The 18,668-nt window shown below is 47.0% G+C and overlaps 1 protein-coding gene across 2 annotated transcripts in view; it reads left to right on the top strand.

Moving 5' to 3' along the window:
* The window catches only part of GPC3 (glypican 3), a 145,512-nt gene that overhangs the window by 71,816 nt on the left and 55,028 nt on the right, over positions 1-18,668 (top strand). For both annotated transcript variants that reach the window (XM_053955636.1, XM_053955637.1), the window contains exons 4-5: positions 12,751-12,884; positions 15,594-15,719. In XM_053955636.1, coding sequence (XP_053811611.1) covers positions 12,751-12,884; positions 15,594-15,719 — 260 coding nt within the window. The remainder of the gene's footprint in view (positions 1-12,750; positions 12,885-15,593; positions 15,720-18,668) is intronic.

Raw genomic sequence — 18,668 nt, 5'->3', positions numbered from 1 at the left:
TCTTCACTGCACAGAACAGCTTCTTTTCTTCTCATCTCTTTTCTTTTTCCTGGCTCCCATCACAGCTAGCTTGGACAGCTGGACCTGGGATGCTTTGAGATGTAGGAGAGGAGGGAGCTGGTGGTCATGCCATGCAAAGCATTGAGGGAGGGGATATATGGGGTGCCTTTTCTTTCACCTCTGAGCTTCAAGCGTTGATATTTCAGGCTGTCTGACTTTTAAATAAATTGTAATGGTCAAGGACATAATGGGAGGTCTTGAAATAGATTGAATTTAAGCAGGAAAAAACCTGAGTTATTCTGAACCAAAGATCACAGCATCAGAAAGTTCCCTCCGAGTGTCTTGAGGCTTCCTCTGCATCAAAAACTATGGGAGATGTGCTGGCCAGGGAGGAGCTGCCCCTCTGAATGGGGAGGGCTGGGGCACAGCCCTTTCACTGGGGCTGTGTTTGCAAATGATCTTTACAGCTGAACTTCCTTCAGAGATAAACCAGCCTCATGCTCTGGGTCCTTGCTGAGATTTAGATTTGGTTTACCTGAGGGATGCTACGAGCTGGTGGATGACAGAAACAGGAGATTGTTAGGTGTGAGCTGATCCCCCTGGCTTCTGAGGAGCCTGCAGAGGAGTGATATCCATGGCATGACCTGCCTTTATTCTTTTTTAACTCAGTCCCTCCAGACATGCCATTGCCCTGTACACTTACTGTGGAATGGTGGAGCTGCCTGTGGAATTCTCTGTTAAAATCCCCACACATCTTTCTTTTACCAGAGAGATGAAACCCCTGAGCATCAGCCCTGCAGACACGGCTCCCTGCTTGCTGCCCAGATTGCTGCAGCCTCCTGCAACCCCTGTTAACATAGATGCCTTATTAGCAAAATACATTCTGGCCCATTTCCTTTCCTGAAGATTTTTATCCTTGCTTAGACCCGCAGCTTTGCAACACCAGAGTTGTGCTCACCAATATCCATCTCCCTGTGCTTTTTACGCTAAACCCTCTTTTGGCCTCATTATCCGTGACTGCAGTTTCCACTCAGGCCTCCGTCCGGGGTCATTCACCGGGCATCCTTCATCTTAACAGCGCTGAGTTTACTTCCAGTGACAGTAACCCCCGTGAGTGCTGCTGCCTTAAAACCAGAACTATCTCTCCCATTAGCAATGCTGATGAATGAGCCAAGAACAAACCAGAAAGTTAAAAGAGACCCTCTGCAAAGCAGGAATAGCGCCCAGAGCTGCCCGGGCGGAGCAGCGGTGTTTTGTTTTGCTGGGTTGCAATGAGTGGTTTGCTTCGTTTTGAATTCTCTGCCTGTGTGTGGTGCTGTGAATTATATCATTTTTGCATCTTATTGTAAAGTGGCTTTGAGGTACCAGGCATGAAAGATGCTAAATACGTTTTGCTGGGGAAAAAAATTTCAACAAACAATTGAGGCAGATTTTTCATCCATCTGCTGCAGCAGTGCACCCCTCATTGCTGGGTCCTCACTGCCCTATCAGGCTACTGCAAAAAGGCTACTGGTGGCCTTTTCCATCCCTACCTGTTGTGTTGCCCCACTAATGAGCCCCCGAGGGCACGGAGCCTGCTTTCAGTAGGTGAAGTTTGCTGCTAACTGCATTATTCTTCCAAAGATTTGTTTAAGCAAGAGCAGGCTGGCTGCAGAAAGCTGTGCTGATAGCCTACAGCTACTTGGGCAGATTTATTCCTATTTAAAAATAAAAAGAAAAGAAAAAGCAAGGCAGCTGTTGGCAAATTTTGTGATTCTTTATGCAGAATCTTTATGCAGGTATCTTTCTAACCTAATCAATTTTCACACCCAATTCTCTTCCATGCTACTGGCAAAGGTTGAGACCATGCTCTGAACCAGTGACCTGGAGAGAACCAGCTGGAGAGCTGGGTGGTTACTGAGGATAACTTGGGGGTGACTGATGTGCTCTAAGTTATGTCTTTCTGAAGCTTATTAACTCCTGGATCGCACATATTGATCTGTATCACTGTACAAATAAACCTCGTGCTGCTGCTCTCAGAGAGCAGAGTGCAGGTGTTCCTGGAGATACCCAGCTGCCTGTGCTGTGTCTCAGTCATCCGTCCTCTGCCTCTTCCCTGAGGGACGGCCCAAAATCCATGGAGCAGAGGGCACTTGAGGGCAGTGGGGCTGTGGGAGGGGATGCTGGGGTGGCTCTGATGAGCAAAATGGCACCATGAGCTCAGTGCAGATGGGCCCAAAAGGGTTTGCCCAGCAGAGGCTAAAAAACATCCAGGAAGGTCATCTCTGAGCCTTGCTTCGTGCAGTTCCCATTGTTTGGAGCCAGAAAGAAATGTAATAACTCCCTACCTGTAGATTTTGGTGCAGTGTTTATCTTTTCCAGGAGCTGGGGAAATGCCCAGCTTGCAATTTGCAATGTGAGTGGATAAACAAAAATGCATGACACTTTTTTAGTCAATTTTTTCCCCCATATAATGATTCACCCACCTCATTTTGGAATTGTTGTGTATCAGTGTATTGGAATACACTTCTTATAATCAAATGCTACTCCTCTGTTTGATGCTGTTAATGAAGGTGTTGTGATAAAGTTGGATTAATTTAATTTCTGTCTGCAAAGGCCTATTGTTGAATGAGTCCCTTTAATACGTTAATCAGACATATAGCATAGTAACAAGGTTAAAAGTGCACACTGATTTCCATTATAGAGATATTCTCAATCAGGCAGAAACTAATCTAATGTTGTAAGTCTTTCTGTAATTCAATTGTTCTAACCACAGTACATGTAAAAACAAGATGTCTTCCAACAAAGTCTCAAAAAAGCCCTGCAGATATGTATATCTCTATAGAAAAGAATGATTTACATTTTCAATAAGCCTTATTTGTCTTTGGGAAAAAATGTAATTCCTTTATCGAGCAAAAATCTAATGGGAGCCTTTTTACCTTGTTTGCCATGTTTTGGGTATATTATCTTGGTGCTGACCCTTAATTGAATTAAATTAGGTCTGACTGTCAGGGAGAAAAAATTACTATGGGTCTGGTAGCTTCAAAACGAAGAAAAAATCAACAGATGAAGTTTAAAAAAAAAAAAAAAAAAAAAAAAAAAAGAAAGGAAAAAAGAACACAGGGCCCTCCCAAGCCTTTTGCTGGCCTTGAATGGATTAATTTTACCAGCAGCTAATCTCTATTGCATGGAGAAATTTTTACCATTTTCCCTTAATGACAATTATCATGTTTTTCTTCTAGACTTTCACTGGGGAGGTCCATGGCATGGCCATGGGGAAAACCTCATGCCCCTCTTGCCAGGAGCTGCAAATCGAGTGAGGTTGTTCTGAGCTTTGCTGGAAAACAAATGCCTATAATTTTTATGCTGAAGAGATTCAGCAACTTAACTGTTGAAATGATTTTGGGAGTTTTGGTGGCTCCAGCCTTCTTGTTGTCTTAGCAGAGACTGGTGTTTGGAAAGAAAAAGATGGATGGAGAGAGAAAATAGCTGCTGCTGGGGGGATTTTTCCTATCTGAAGGTCAAAAAAAGTAGGGGGATGGTGAGTGCCAAACCATTTGGGTTAGGAAGGGTTTCCATTCACCATAGGAAGGGTGAAGGGCATTTTATAGCAAAAAGTACTTAGAGGTGTAAAAACCTTTGGGATGGTTTCAATATGAGCATTTATTGAAATATAAATCTGAAAAGCTGTGTGCACCTGTGAGCATGGTCTGTGCAGGCTGCAAAACAAGCATTGCCTTTTTACCTGCTTGTTTTGGTATCACCAGTTACAGCAGATTTAGTGGTAAGCCCCATGTGCTCTATTTTAAATAAATATTACACTTGCTATTGGATTGCTGAAAGAGAGAGAACTAATTAAGGAGATGGGATATCATCTGTAAATTTTTCTTCCCCGAGATTTTATGAGCAGTAATTTGAAAAGAGCCATATTAAAGTCATTCAGGAACAAGTTAATGCTGCGTTTCTGAGAATATTGCCCTTCTACTCAAAGATTATATTAAAGAATAAACAGTGTACAGTAGCTAATTGCTAGCTGACACATTATAATGGCTTTATACTTCCAAAATTGAATTGGTCTGGTTTGAGGGAAAAAAAAAGAAAGGGAAAAGTAATGCAGTAACTTTTTAATTATTTAACAAAGTATTTCTCAAAGAATAATTGAATCTGGGTTCATGGCTGCAGGGAGGAAGAGACACTGGTAGGTATTGACCACATTTGCAACCCAGCTGACACGGCTGCTGTTAAATACCCTGTTACAGGCTCTGACTCTGGCTTGTGTTCCAGACTGATGGCAGGTATCTGTTTTTCCTCTCTAAATTAGGCTGCTAGGAATTTATTTCTCTGGGATTGTTCCTTTCTGTAGTGCCGTAGGCACAAACACGGTGCAACATGAAAACCCACAGAAATCTGCCAAGGAAACCGATTAACCCATGGAAGGAAAATAACAAGCACGTGGTGATTGCCTGGAGCTGTCGTGCTGCCTGGCTTTGCCCAGTGAGGGTTTTTTTAAGCTCTTGGTAAAAACTAGTGATCCCTCAAGCCCATTCCTTGTTTCCCAGTCTGTTGTGATGGGGTAGATTTAATTGCCTGCAATAGGAGGGTCTTCTAGGGACCCATAGTAGCAATTATGTGTTTAAAGCATGCACAGAATGCCATTGTATAATTAAACTGTATTTAGCATCCTTAGCAGAAGTGGGCTCTGCTACCTTGAGTCCTAATTTTCTGTCAGGTTAGATGATTCAGTGCTAATGTGCTAATCAGCTGTTTGAATTTGGAGCATCTTCAGCTTCCTCGGGGAATCAGTCCCAGAGGCAGAGCAGCAGCAGGAGGGTCAGGAGCAGCCGTGTCCCCCACCTCTGCTGTGCTGCCTCATCTGCCATGGAGCACGGTGGGGGCGTGGGGCTCCACCAGGAGATGGACTCTGGCTACTGCCACATTCTGCTCCTGAGCCTGGCTTTAGTCAGTCTAACATGTTCTGGTTTTCTCTGGATTTTGCTCCATCTTCCCTTTTGCTCTGCTGTAACCTTCCAGGCAAGGCTGACTTCTCCTTCCAAGAATAAAGTCTTGGTTGTCTAAGAAATATCAGATTGCGCAGATCTAAGTTAAAACCATAATGAGTGCATTAGTATGCTACAGGGCCCTGTTCCAGGAAATGTCTCCATGCAGGAAAACTGCTTAAGTGTGTGCCAAAAATTAAGCAAATGCTTTTTTCTTGATTCTCCCAGTTGCTTGGCTGGGTTGGGTCTGAGCCCTGGCTGGGGCTACAGCCGCCCGCCCTGCGGTTTGCTGCCGAGGTGCAAGCATCCAAACTGAAATACTAAATTCTGTGTTAAATATGGAATTAACAAAATGCTGGAGAGAAAGGCTGACTTGAGAAGTTGTGCCTTAATTATATGTCATGGATTATAAAGACAGAAGGAACAACTGTGATCACTTAGTCCGACTTCCTCTCTACCTATAAATAACAATAAACAGGCTTTTGCTGAAACACAAAGCTGCTTTCTTTGGTGGATTAAACACTCCATGCTGGAGACGCCAGAGAGAAGAAACATCTTGTTTGCATTATTTTATGTAGGTTTGAAAGGCCTCGACTCAAGCTGAGGTCACGGTTCCTTGGAGAGAAAGGGCATCCTGTGCTGGGAGAAGCTGGGTCAGTGCAAGGGCTGGGACGTGGTGGGACAGGACACTGTGGAGGTGCCTTGTGTGCTGCAGCACTTGTGTGGTGCATTGGCCATCACATCCTCCTGGGGACAGGGTGGCGTGTCCTTCCAGGAGCAGCGATTGGAGCTGCTGTGGTTGTCTCTTTCCAACGTAAGGCATGTGAACCCTGACACAGCACAGGGATGTGCAGGTGGGAATCATGCAGCTTCAGCAATTGCCACCAAGGATTGAAACCCAAAAAAAGTTCCTCGTGCTCCCCACTGCTCTGCTGAGCTGGTGCACCCTCACCCTTACGCAGTCCCTGGGGTGGAGTGATGGTATAACCACGCCATGTGTCAGACCTGCCAGCTGCTGTGCCACCTCTGTCACACTGACACACGTGGCTGTGTGTGGAGCACATCCTGCTCCTTGCCCTGAGAACCAGTCCCACCAGTCCTCTCTGGGCCCTGTGTTTCTGCTGTGACAATGACCCCTCTGCAAGGCATTTTGTGATCCTCTATATGAAGGATGGCAGTCGGGATTTAGAACTAGTTGATCTTTAAGGTGCCTTCCAACCCAAACCATTCTAGGAAAAATTCAGTTATATTTACTTTGAAAAATGCCTCCTTAATGCCTCTGTAGTTCTGTAGCATTTTGAAGGAGCTGGTCTTCAAACCAGGTGGTGATGGCCTTCAGCACAACCTGGTCTGGTGGCTGCAGGGGTCCCTGAGCATTTGTAGCCCATGTTTGCAGCATGTGTTGGGCGTCACCGCGGGCACTGGTGTGACAGGCACTCTGTTATTTTAAGCATTAGTGTTTGTGTGCATTTTACACATTATAGCGTTGCATTATTTAAGGGTGATGCATTATTAAACGTTCTCCACAGCACAGAGTAGGTCACTTCCTCTGATTCCTGTCTCTGCATGAGTGAGTTAGGATGCTGTCTCTTATGTAATCCTTGCAGTCTGAATAATGGAGATCGTAATACTATAGAGCTGATTAATAACATTTAGTACTCCATTAATGAGGAATTTTGTTGGAGTGTTCACTGAAGACATCTGTGTTACCATACTCAGTTTGTTCTTTCTGCTTTAGTGCCTGGAACCAGAAGAACAATCATTACTTAGTTAATAATGATGTGCTTCCTAAGATAAAGGCTTGTAAATTCATTTTTATGCCCATAATCACATTTTTCTGCTGTGAGAGGAGTGGGGGAGCGGGGAATTGTCTCTTTCCCATCTTCCTGACAAAATGTATCTAATGATTAGAAGCATATAATAAGAGTGTTTGTCCTAGCCAAATGTTTCTCCACTCCTGTTAATCAGGGTTCGTTTGAGAGCGCGGCGCCATTTGTGGAAGGCGATGCAATCACTGGGGCAGTGTGGCAGATTTAAATCAGTAATAAAAGCCCTGGGGAAATTAACAAGACAAAACATTAACCACAGACTAAACATTAACATATATTAGCATTTTTATTACACCTGTAGAAATGGTAAATGTGCATGGTTACTACTATTAAAAAGTTTATGTTCTATCCCACATCATCGCAATGTATATTTTTGGTTTAAGCCCTTTAGAATTTAATTAAGCGGAATTCTGTAGCAGCACTTTGAGTAATAGACTTCAGGTTCACTTTTATGGTGACTTTGAAGATAAACGGGGCACAAATGCAATCTTTATAATGCTAATAAGACTTGTGATGTGTAGTGGAGCAGGTTATTAAAAAGAATTGGGGAAGAAGCACCAATTCAAGCTGCTGCCTTCCTGAGGCTTTCAGCCTCACTGGTCAAACTGGGTTCCATCACTAAAGGATGCTCGGGGTTTAGTGGGCATCAGTTGGTTCCTCCTCCACATGTCTGTGGTCTCTTGATGTTCTGTGCATACTGTAGCATATCACCCTTTCAGAAGCCGTGTTCAAATCAATTATAATAGTTAATCTCTTTTCAGTTTAATGTGTGGCTTCTCCCAAAGGAAGCTCATGAGTAAGTATAATATGACTTATGTGAACTCCAGAGAGCAAAAAAGATTGCGGGAGGGAATCTTCAAAAACGAGGGCATCCCCTTGAGGGAAAAAAAATACTGTGTCTTCCTGGAGAATGAATCTATAAGCAGAAGAATTCATAGAAAAGACAAATGGAAACTCCATGTAAAGTTTAAGCAAAGGTCAAATACAGCAAATTCTCCTTTAGAGCAGAGTGGAGCTCCTGGGCTGAATGAGAAGTGGCAGCAGCAGGTATCCAGCAGTGTCTAATGCAATCCCTTCTTGGCCAAGGAGAAGCTGATTAGGTACATTTTTTGTCTTTTTTTTTTTCTTCTAAATCATCTAAAAAATTACCTTTAAAGTGTTCTTACTCTTAAAAGCAGAGCTCAGATTGGCACTGAGGATCCCAGTGTGCTGCTTTCCAATCCTTTCACCCCTGGATTTCCTGGCTGATGTGGAAGATAAGATGTTTTTGCCTCATGTGGCCACTCTGCCTCGTGCCTTGGCAGCAGAGCAGGTTCACCAGGAGTTGTGGCAGACACATTCTTCTCTCTCAGGATTTTTTCATAGAGGAGCACAGAAAGAAGAAAGAGAAAACAATTTCTATTTCTGCTCCTTGTTTTTCCCATGTGGAATGTGTTTAGAGAATTGTTTACCTAGGGTGATTGCTTGATTGGATTCTGGTGAGGATTGTTTGAGCCTGATGGTCAATCCAATCCACCCGTGTCTGGACTCTCGACAGAGGGTCACCAGTTGTTAGTTAGATATGGTAGTTAGAAAAGCAGGTAGTTTTAGTATCTCCTTTAAATAGTATATTAATGTATTACGGTATAGTTATAATAAAGAAATCATTCAGCCTTCTAAAATGGAGTCAGACATCATCACTTCTCAGCAGGTTCACCTGCATTTACAATACTCAGTGTGTCAGGAATGCCATCCTGCCATAGCCAGGCTGGAGGTGCCCTCCATCAGCTGCACAGGGGCTGTGATGCTTTGCACAGAACCTGCTCCTGTGGTCACTATTTCTTTGATAATTAACCCCAGGCATCCCAGTTTCCGTGGGCTGGCAGGTAGGCACGTGGCTCAGTGCTGTGCTTTACACCCATGCATCAGCTCAGCTGGAAGCAGCCCTGGTGAATCTGGTCCCTGCAGTCCTCAGGCACCTCTTATCTTAAATTAATGGGGAAGCGTTAAAGTGGGCTGATAGTGCTGCTCCATTAGCCGTGTCGCTGTGCTCCTCTCAAGTCAGTGTTCCCTCTCAAGCTGAGCCATTACAGGCGTGCAGCCCCCTCGGGTGCTGGGAGCCAGCTGCTTCCCCATGGGGACATCTGCCCACCGGGTGTGGCACCTCCTGTGGCCGCAGGAAGGGAGGGGAGCAGGGGGTGGTGGTCTCCTCAGAAGGCAAAGTGTTCCCCTCGTGGCCTGGGTCACACTCGCATGGAGGAGGCTAATTAAATCGGGTAATTAGTGAGTTTGTTAATGAGCTGGGGCAGGGTAGTTTTGCTTGGGCTGTTACAGTGTTGGTGGCTTTGGGGGTTTGTAAAAGCTCAGGGCTTTGGGAAGGTTTTTCTTGCCTGGTGTGTCCCCTTGCAGCAGTTTTTCAGTGGCCTGGCAGATTCTTTTAAAAGCAAAGTCCAGCTCCTGTTGCCTAAAAAAAACACTCTGGCATTTGATTTACTTAGTCATTTTTTGTAGCTTAATGTGTCAAACTTCAGCCTGTTCTGAATTAAGGCACAGCTCTTGCACTGACTGTACTTAAGATAAGGGTTGGTGTATATTTATGATCCCCCTGGTAGAGTGGGGAGCCTGAAGAGTGAGAAGAGCCAGCGGTTCTGTTCTGTCAATTTGCTTTGAATTTCACGTTCATATCTGTGTGTTGGGAGGAAATCACATATTAAACACTGTTGCTTGATACAAGTTTGGCAATTGGATTAGAGATGCTCCCTTCCTTTTGATCTCCTTCTTGCAGACATACCACAGTGCTGGGGAGTTGACTGTCCTTGCTCCTGCCAGAGCAAGCAATACTTGGAGAGCTGAATCATCACACTTTTTTCTCCTCAAGGTCTGAGCTTGTATCTGTCCCTTCTGTGACTGCACTATAGTAGCATTTTTCTTTTCTTTTTGGAGCCTGCTTTAGAATGGCAATTATTAAGAAGAGACTGGTAAACTTTGTTTGTGTGTTCTTGAGCCTGCAGTGTGGACTCAAAAAGAGGGAAAGATTGAAACAGGATTTCTGAGCTGTTGTCCTAGGACTGCTTGTGGCCCAGCAGACTTTGGCAGATGGTTTGTGAAATCCTTCCCTCCCCCAAAAAGCATACACGATGCCGCCCCTGCAAATGAGCAGGCAATCTGTTACTTCTACTTTCGCTCACTTTATTTTAAAGTTCAAATCTCAGCCAGGTTTTTGTTTGACTAAAGGGTGACAGCTATTTCACTGTGACTTCACAAGATGGGCTCCAGGGTTGGGCTTTTTTCCTGAAAAGGTTAGTTAGTGCTGGAATAACTAAATAAGTAAAAACTTGGTGAATCATTTGAGCAGTGCATCCTTCTATCTGTAAAGATTTCATCTGCTGTCCCATGTCACAGCTAACACAATCCTGTTTGTGGTTTCATCCCACACAGGAGGAATGGCTGGACTTGGTGATCAATGATTTGCCTTGACGATCAACCACTGAACTCGATGATTGTAGAGGTCTTTTCCAGCCTTATTCATTCGATGAATCTTGGAACCTTGGTATCCAAATGCCGTGTGGAGCTGTGAGGATGCAGCTGAGCCACAGCTCCTGAGCAGGACTTGGGAGCAGAGAGGCTGAGCTCCCTCCAGTGCTGGGTGGGAGGTGAAGCATCCCCACTTTGCCGGGTCCCTTTGCTGTTTGATGCACGCTCTCGGTCTCGGGTGCTGCCATTGTTGACGCTGTCACTCTGACCCTCCCCTCCCATTCAGTGCCTCTCTGCATCCTTGGGAAAAAGCCTTGATCCCGGGCTTGCTCTTCTCTCAGGGTTTGATAGGTTTTGCCAGCTGAAAACTGGGCTTTGGAAAGGGATTGGGGGGATTTTCACAGAGCTGGGGAGAATCAAAGGGAGTCATCACAAACAGCAGCTTAAAATATCTGACCTTTTCCCACTTCTCTCCTCTACTTTATATGTCCATTGAGGGTGTGGGTGCAGTGATGCTGCTTTGTGGCACTGCTTCCTCTACACCCACTGTCCTGGAGCTTTTCTGTATCTTGTGTTTCCCTGGAGGAGGCTTCATGGCAAGTCTTATCTCTGCCTTGGGCAGAGGAAAAGCCCACAGAGACCCCCTGAGCATCCTGACACTGTCCTGCTGGTCTGCCCTTTGCAGGGACAGTGGCACCAGCCACTGTAGAAAGGGCATGGGACATCCAGACCCATTCCACAGTGGGGGAGTCTCAGACCCTAAATGCCCTTCTCCAGGCCTCCTGCTGTCCTATTTCCTCCTATTCCTGTCTGCTTGCATCAGGGGACTACCTGTAAATGTTATGAGAGGGATGAGTGCTAACAGAAAGCCCAAAAGGCAAAGAAAATAGCCCAAAATGTGATCATCAATTTTCATCCATTTTCTGAATCCCTTCCTCCCTCTGTTTTTGAAGCCTGCCAAGTGATTTAGAGAGGGCAGTAGGGCTGATGCATTCTTACGCAAAACTTGGTTTTGGCAAGGCAGAGAGGAGGCTCAGCCAAGGGAGGACAGAAGAGGAAAAACCAGGTAAGATACTGCAGAAACTGCTCCCCTGGCAGCTGCAGGAGGAACTGCTTTGGCAGAGGAAACTGCAGGTGCAGAAGGACTGGTGGCAGCATCTCTTCCCACCGTAATGTGAACAGAAACTGCAGTGCCCAGCTCCCAGGAGGTTTCTGTTTTACTCTTTGTTGTATGGCAACCTGAGCAAACAAACTGTGCTGCTCTTGATAATGAAAGAGGTGACATTACTAATTTATTTGCCCACCCAAATGTAGGATGTAATAGAACAGAATTAATCTCTTCTCTTTACACATCAGATGCTTGTAGCTTTGGGTGGCAGGTGTGCTTTTAACCTCTGGTGTGCAGCTTACTGGGATTGCCTTGATTTGATGTGGTGTAGAGATAAATGAGGTGCTGCAAGGAACAGGCATTTTATGGGTGTGGGGTTGGTCCCAAGCCTGAATGAGGGTGGTGGGATGAGGCTCAGAGAAAGGAAGGGTGGTGTTAACTGTGGTGCCTTCGTGGTCCCAGCAATCAGCCAAGCTCCTTTCACAAGCCAGCATGGATGAGTCCTGCAAGAGCAGCACAGGGTGGATCAAAAGGAGACTTTGACAGTGGCAGTGGTGCCACAGGGGGACAGATGTGCCTTGGTAGTGTCCCAGAGAAAGAAATGGTGGCAAACCCACCCACAGCAGGGACTGCAGCAGTGCCCAATGCTGGGTGAGTCTCGGGACAGTGGCCATGTGAGGGAGCTTGAAGGAGGCACTTTGGATTCCTTCCCTTGCTGCTGCAGGCAGTTCCCAAATAATCTGTATGCTAATGAGCTAATTTGTGCCATTAGTAGAGCCCTGTTAATCAGGGCCTCCCACAATATGACTAGGCTGTGGCCCCAATGCTTGCTGTATTTTAGACCCTGGGTTTTTTAATTAGTAGTGATGTGTATGATGCTCATCCCTGGGCATCTGCAGTGCAGTCTGTGCAGATGCTGAGCTACCTCAAGATACAGAACCAGGGTCTTAGGATTCTGCTTCAGAGGTGAGGTGTTTCCTAAAAGTCTGACTAGAGAGCTAGAGTGCAGAATCTTGAGATGCTGTGGTGTTCAGGAAGGAAGGAGCAAGGAACATCTCAAGCCCTCTCCTGCCAGTCTAAGGTTAACTTGACACGGGAAGATTTGCCTGTCACACCTGCAGCTCAGGGGTTTTGATAGCCACAGAGGCCCTTCAATGCTCCAACATTTTGCCTGAAGCTTCCTGCATTCCTTCCCAGGGGGTGGGTATTTATACAAAAGCCAGTTTGTAACCTTAGGACAGAGTTTTGCTTTCAGGTGCTTGCTGAGCTGTGAGCAAGATGGGGGTGACAGGACGATAGCAGCTCATGTGCAGGTGCTAGTGTGCATCTCAGCTGTTTGCCTGCAGTCCCAGCGCTTCCTCACTGCTGTGTTTGTGTTTTCCAGATCAGCCGGTTATGTGGCCACGCTCAGCAGAGGCAGATTCGATCAGCTAATTATCCAGAAGACCTTTTCATTGACAAGAAAGTCCTGAAAGTGACTCACGTTGAGCAAGAAGAAACTTTGTCGAGCAGGAGGAGGTGAGAATGCTCAGGCTGAGTGTGGTGCCTGCTGGATGGGCTGCAGGAGCAGCCACCATATGGAATGGCCCTGTGGAAGCAGATGGAAAAGCTCCTTATTTCCCTTGCCCATAAATCTGGCTCTGAGCATCAGAGCTGCTCTGTGATGGACTCTGAAGTGCAATGAGGCGTCCACATGTGTTTTCTCACCTAGTGCACCCAGGTTAATATGCCAAATGCCTTGTCTGGGTTTCTTGGGCGCTGCTGTAGTAGCTGAAATACTCACAGGTGTAGTTATAGATGGAAATGGTCACTCCAGATTGAGCTGTTATGTGTTACACCGTGTGTAGGTAAGGAGAATGTGTTTCATGTTTTTTGTGTAGTGTTTTATGGTAGTTCACAGATGTTAACAGCCTTTCACTGAGTATTTTCAAAGGAAGCTGATGCCTCCACTGCTGGCACCGCACCCTGTGCTTCCTTCCCCATGTAAGTAGAAGCTGTAATTAAGTGGGCTCACTCTGATGTGTCAGGGAGCAGCATCTCCCCTCTGGATCTGAAAACACACCCAGGTATACGCAGTGCCTTTACTTCTGTCTTGAGTAAAAGAAAAATCCCCGTGGAAGAGAAACAAGCAAGCTTGGCAATTTTTGAAACTGATAGACTGAGTTGGGTGGATTTCTCTCTGAAGACTAACAGGGCCACATTCTTGATATGGTTCCCATGAGATACAGCACCAGGGCTTGCATTCCTCCGTTGTCTCAACACGTCAGAGGTTACACAGCCCAGACTCTGACAGGGATGTCCTTTGAAGACTCTGAAGGCTAATGAAATCTGCTGAGATGAATTACATGGGTTCATACCTGCAGATATGGAGGAGTTCCTCCCTGCCCTGCAGGGAGCTCTGCTCCCCAGGAAAGTTTCCTTCTGCCTGTTCTCCCCAGCTCTGCTGGGGCTTGTGGGAGAGGAGCAAGGCAGTGCCTAGGATGTGAGGAGCTGAGTGCCATGGGCAGTGAGGCTTCTGCTTTATGGGGTTTGCCATAACTGATGATCCAGGTCTCACCTCATTTTGACTTTCCAAGTGCTGTTGGTTGGACCTCCGCCCCACTGTTAGTGCAGGAGATGGATGTAGGAGGTGGTTCACGCAGGAGGTGACTGCCTGAGGCATCCCTTGGATTGGTGCAGGGGCTGTCGGCTGAATTCCCACCCTTTGGAGGGGCTCTGACTCATCAGACAAACCCTTGTTCACTTGCAGGGGCAGTGACAGACAGGTCAGTGCATGCGATGCCCGGGCAGGATGCGCTGGTGGTCAGAGGCAGGACCCCCTTCCTCCCGGGCTGTCCCTGCGGGGCTGTGTCAGCCCCACCACGGCAGGAGCAGCTCCTCGGCAGCGAAAAGGCAGCGCAGAGCACAGGCTTCCTTCTCTTTGTGTCGCCTGCCCCCAGCTGGCTGTCGCGGGCTCTGGCTGGAGAGGGAACCCACGGGATCCCAAAGCAAGGAGGGATGGAGGGAGCTGGACACCCCTCTGCACTCCAAACTACCTAAGACTGCAGGGCAGCTCCCCACAGCTGGCAGGGCACGGATAACCCCTGTACAGCACCCGGGGGATGCCCTGAGAGTGCTCCCTGCTCCAAGTGCTAATTCCTCATCATTTGTCCCAGGGAGCAAGGAGGCTGAGCAATACCCCCTTGCCAGAGGGGGAAATGTGCTAGAACCAAGCAAGACGACTGTGAGGCCAAGTCTTACTGCCTCCAGTCCCTGATATTCCTGTTATCTTACTTTTGGTGCTATTTACTTAATTAAATCTGCTACTATTCCCTGATGACAGCTGCTGAGTGTCCCTGAGGGATCAGACCTAGGCTGGGGGGATGTCCCATCCCACTCCAGAGCCTCTGTCACCTCTCTATAAACATCAGGGATCCCATGGCCAGCCTGTATTCTGGCCCTCTGGACCACTGCTGCAGGTGACCAGCTGGAGATCCTTGTTGCTGGGAAGGGAAGGCACAGGGTTGGGGTGCAGCCTGATTCACATCCTGTCTGTGTGGTGCAAGCACTGCTCCTGCAGCTCCTCCTGCCTTCCTGCAACACAGCCATTTTGATGAGTGTAGCCTGCCCCTTTGAATGCAGACTGTGACCCCATGGCCAAGCCAGTGCATCCCTTGGAATCGTGTCCTTTTGATGGTGCAGCATGAAACACAGCCTTAGCCATGTGTACAGATCTGTGCTGAGAATGTCAGCTCTGGTCTACCACCAGAAATGCCACTTGCCCTTGCAGCAATGCTGGATGGCCAATGTCAGCCAGAAGAAGCCCCTGGAGGGCCTCTGCTGCCTTCTGCAAAGCAGAGGGGACAGTAAAGCCTGAGCCCTTGCTGCTCAGATGTACCCCATGGATGTGTGGCCTGAGCCAGTGGCACCTTTCCTTAGGTGCTGTGAGAGTGCAGAGATTGTGTCTGACTTTTCCCTGGTGCAAAGTTGGGCTGAGGTTCTGCTGCCTCCACATCCCTCCCCATCACCAGCAGTTTTGACCTGGAAAACATGGGTTCAGCCTTTGAATAACATCAAGGAAAAACACAAAAAGCTGCTTTGGTTTGGAAATAAAACTGATGCTTTGTGGTTTGTTTGCACCTAGCTGCTTTAATGTGTTTGTGTGGCTACCTTCACTGGTTAAAATGCACCAACCTCGTCTTCTCTTCTTCTTTTAACTGGGCACCCTTTTCTCTCCCTTTCTTCCAGGGAGCTGATTGCAAAGCTGAAGTCCCACAGCAGTTTTTACAGCAGCTTGCCAGAGTACATCTGCAACCACAGCTCTGCTGTTCAGAATGACAGCCTTTGCTGGAACGGACAAGAAGTCGTGGAGAGGTGATCACATCTCCCTTGCCCTCCTTCTCCTCCATCCTGCTTATCTTTAGTTAACCAGGCACAGGAGCAGTCTGACCAGGGCATGACTCGCTCCTTAGGGCCCTTGTGCAGAGCAAGTGTCCAGCTGTGCTGCAGCTCACATGGATGTGTGAGGTCTGCACAGGTACAAGTGGTTGTGTGCTGCCCTCCACTGAGTTTTCTGCATAGTGAAAACTCTGCATCCGTGATGGGATTTGGTCAGGGTGGGCCAGAGACAGGAGAGCAGCAGCAGTTGGACACTGCTTCCATGGGAGAGTGCACCACACTCCTCTGGAGCAGCAGCAAGGGCGTTGTCCTCATGCACTGCAGGGGCTGGGGATGTCTGCAGCCAGGCTTGGTGCCCTGGTGGCAGGACAGCGTGGTTGGCATCCCCTGCCCCACCCAGGGAGGGTCAAGGAACACTCCCTTGTTGAATTTCTCCTTGCTGTGGCTCTCAGCTGGAGGAGGTGAGAACCACTGAACTCTGGTGGTGCCACTGCTGCCCTCTGACCACCTTCCCCCATCAAGTCCTGGCTGTCCTCTCTGGATGGAGCCGTTCCCACCAAGGTCCAGCTCGTGCTGTGGCTGCTTTGCCCTGCCCCACTCGCCATTTCAGAGGATGCACTGGTGGTTATTGAGGTTAACAGAGGCAAGCACGTGCAGGATTCATACCATAAAGAGGAAGGAAGTGTTAATAGAAATGGAGATTTTTCTTGCAAAAAATGCCCCTTGGGAACGTTAAATAATGTGGAAATAGAACTTGGAAATGTTTTTTGCAATTATACATAAATCTCCTCTAATCACCCTACTTTGCAAAGCATCCTTTGCTGTTAAGTTGTTTGCATAAGGGAAGAAATAGAAATAAAATCAGGAAGTGGTGAAATGTTGAGATATTAATTATGACTTCTTGATCAGTCACTTCAGGTGGTAATTAGCCTGTACTTGCAATACTGACCTGAAACACCGAATAGACCAAAATAGCATCAAGCTCTATTAAAAAAAAAAAAAAAAGACTCAACATGTAAGATCACACGCTTAGTAAAATGTACTTATGTTGCCTAAGGAAAAACCTGTCCTCTGTTGGTACTTATTTCTGGAAAATCTTGAATTTCTATGCCTGAGACAATCAATTAGAAAGAAAAAGATTATTTCAATATTATCTCAGCAATTGTTAATTAAAACTTCTAAAGCAGGGCCATAAGCACTGCAGCTCTGGAGAGGGGGAGCTGGGGTGAGGTCTTGGCTTACAACGATTCACTGAGGTCACAGCCAGTGGCTTTGGTCTGGGTCCTGCTGACATCACAGCTGGGTGAAGTGGTGACAATGGGAGGGTGTTGAGTCCAGATCCTCCTGCAAATATAAGTTCAGAGCTATTTGCAGATCCAACATGACTTCAGGTGATAGATGGCCTTCAGCATTCTGCTGAGAATACCAGGGGACTGTTGTGGGCACAATATGGCACGTCATGAGGTGCCATGGCATGCAGGGGGGCAAGGCAGGGAGAAGATGAAGTCTGTGTGCATGAAGGGGGCACCAGGATTTCAGCCCCTGGCTGTTGAGTCTGTGCCTTTCCACTCCTCTCCTTGTCCCCTCTGATCTCTTGCACAGATGTCGCCACCTCTGCCAGCTCCTATGAAATATTAGTGACAGTTCCCTTACAGATATTAGATATTTTTGCTGTGAGAAGGGAGACCTCAGCTAAATAAAGCTGAGCTAAGATGATGGTCAAGGGCACTCTTCTCCCAGGACCCACTTGCAGAATGTTTCAAATAGAAGCAAAGATGTAGTTAAAATATAGTTAAAATGATCTCTACACTGGCTGCTTCATGTGCTTCCACTTCCCAGCTTGGCATCTCTTTCAGAGTGTCTGGGAGGATTCCTGAAAATCAGGAGCATGTAAGGTAACAGTGCTCGAGTGCCCCAAGCTGCCAGTTCCTTTATTTCAGTGTTTTCCCCAAGAGGGAGCCAAGCAGCTGTTCATGGTGTAGCAGCTCTTACTCGAGCTATTCTGAGAATGTGTGTTATGTACTGGAGAAATTCTGTTCTCCTGCTGGACTGGTGTGTGTCGGTGATTAGACTCCATCTTGCCACTTTTTGCAAGAAATTTGGTGTAGCTTGAATACCTAGTATTGATTTCAGAGTGCTGTCCTGGTGCTTGTGGTGGCTGCCAGGAAGAAGGATGGAGGAGACAAGGTGGGATGGTTCCTGTGGCTGGAGTGTTGGCATGGAAGGGTACAGGCTCTCAAGCAGGGGAGGCAGGGATGGGGTGTCTATGTCAGTGACCAGCTGGGGTGCCTGGAGTTCTACCTGGGGATGGATGAGGAGCTGACCAAGAGCTTTGGGGTCAGGAATAAAGGGAGGGCAGAGACAGGAGATGTTATAGCCTAGCTCTGCTTCAGGCCACCTGACCTGGAAGACTGGGTGGATGAGACCCTTTATAGACAGATAGGAGCAGCCTCATGTTCACAAGCCCTGGCCCTCATGAGTGACTTCAACCCTGGTCTCTGTTGGAGGGACAACACAGCAGGGCACAAGCAATCCCTGGGTTCCTGGATAAACTAGAAAGCTCCTGCTGAATCTGCTGGTCAGGTGAAGACCAGGGCAGAGTGGTGGTTGGCTGGATTCTATGCTTCCATGTGTTCCCATGTCTGGTGCTGTGTGGGCAGTGGATTAAGCTGTTTGACCATTGTTGGGTCAGTGTGAGCATCTGTAGGAGCATGTCCAGGATTTGATTGTGTTCTTGTAGGGATTGTGGCTATTTACCTCCTGCATTTCTAATGGAGTACCTGTGTGTTCATTAAGTTAGAATAGAGCCCTACTGATTTATCCATTTCCAGACCTCCCTGTCATGACAAAATTTGTTAGTTATTCTAAGCCCTTTTCCTATGACATGTTAAATCAAGCCTGGAAAAGCAGCTTCACAGCCCTTGC

The sequence above is a fragment of the Vidua chalybeata genome, chromosome 14 (genome assembly GCF_026979565.1).
Source record: "Vidua chalybeata isolate OUT-0048 chromosome 14, bVidCha1 merged haplotype, whole genome shotgun sequence".
NCBI classification, from domain to species: domain Eukaryota; kingdom Metazoa; phylum Chordata; class Aves; order Passeriformes; family Viduidae; genus Vidua; species Vidua chalybeata.
The sequence above is the reverse complement of the archived record's forward strand: the minus strand, read 5'-3'. Positions and strand labels throughout refer to the sequence as shown.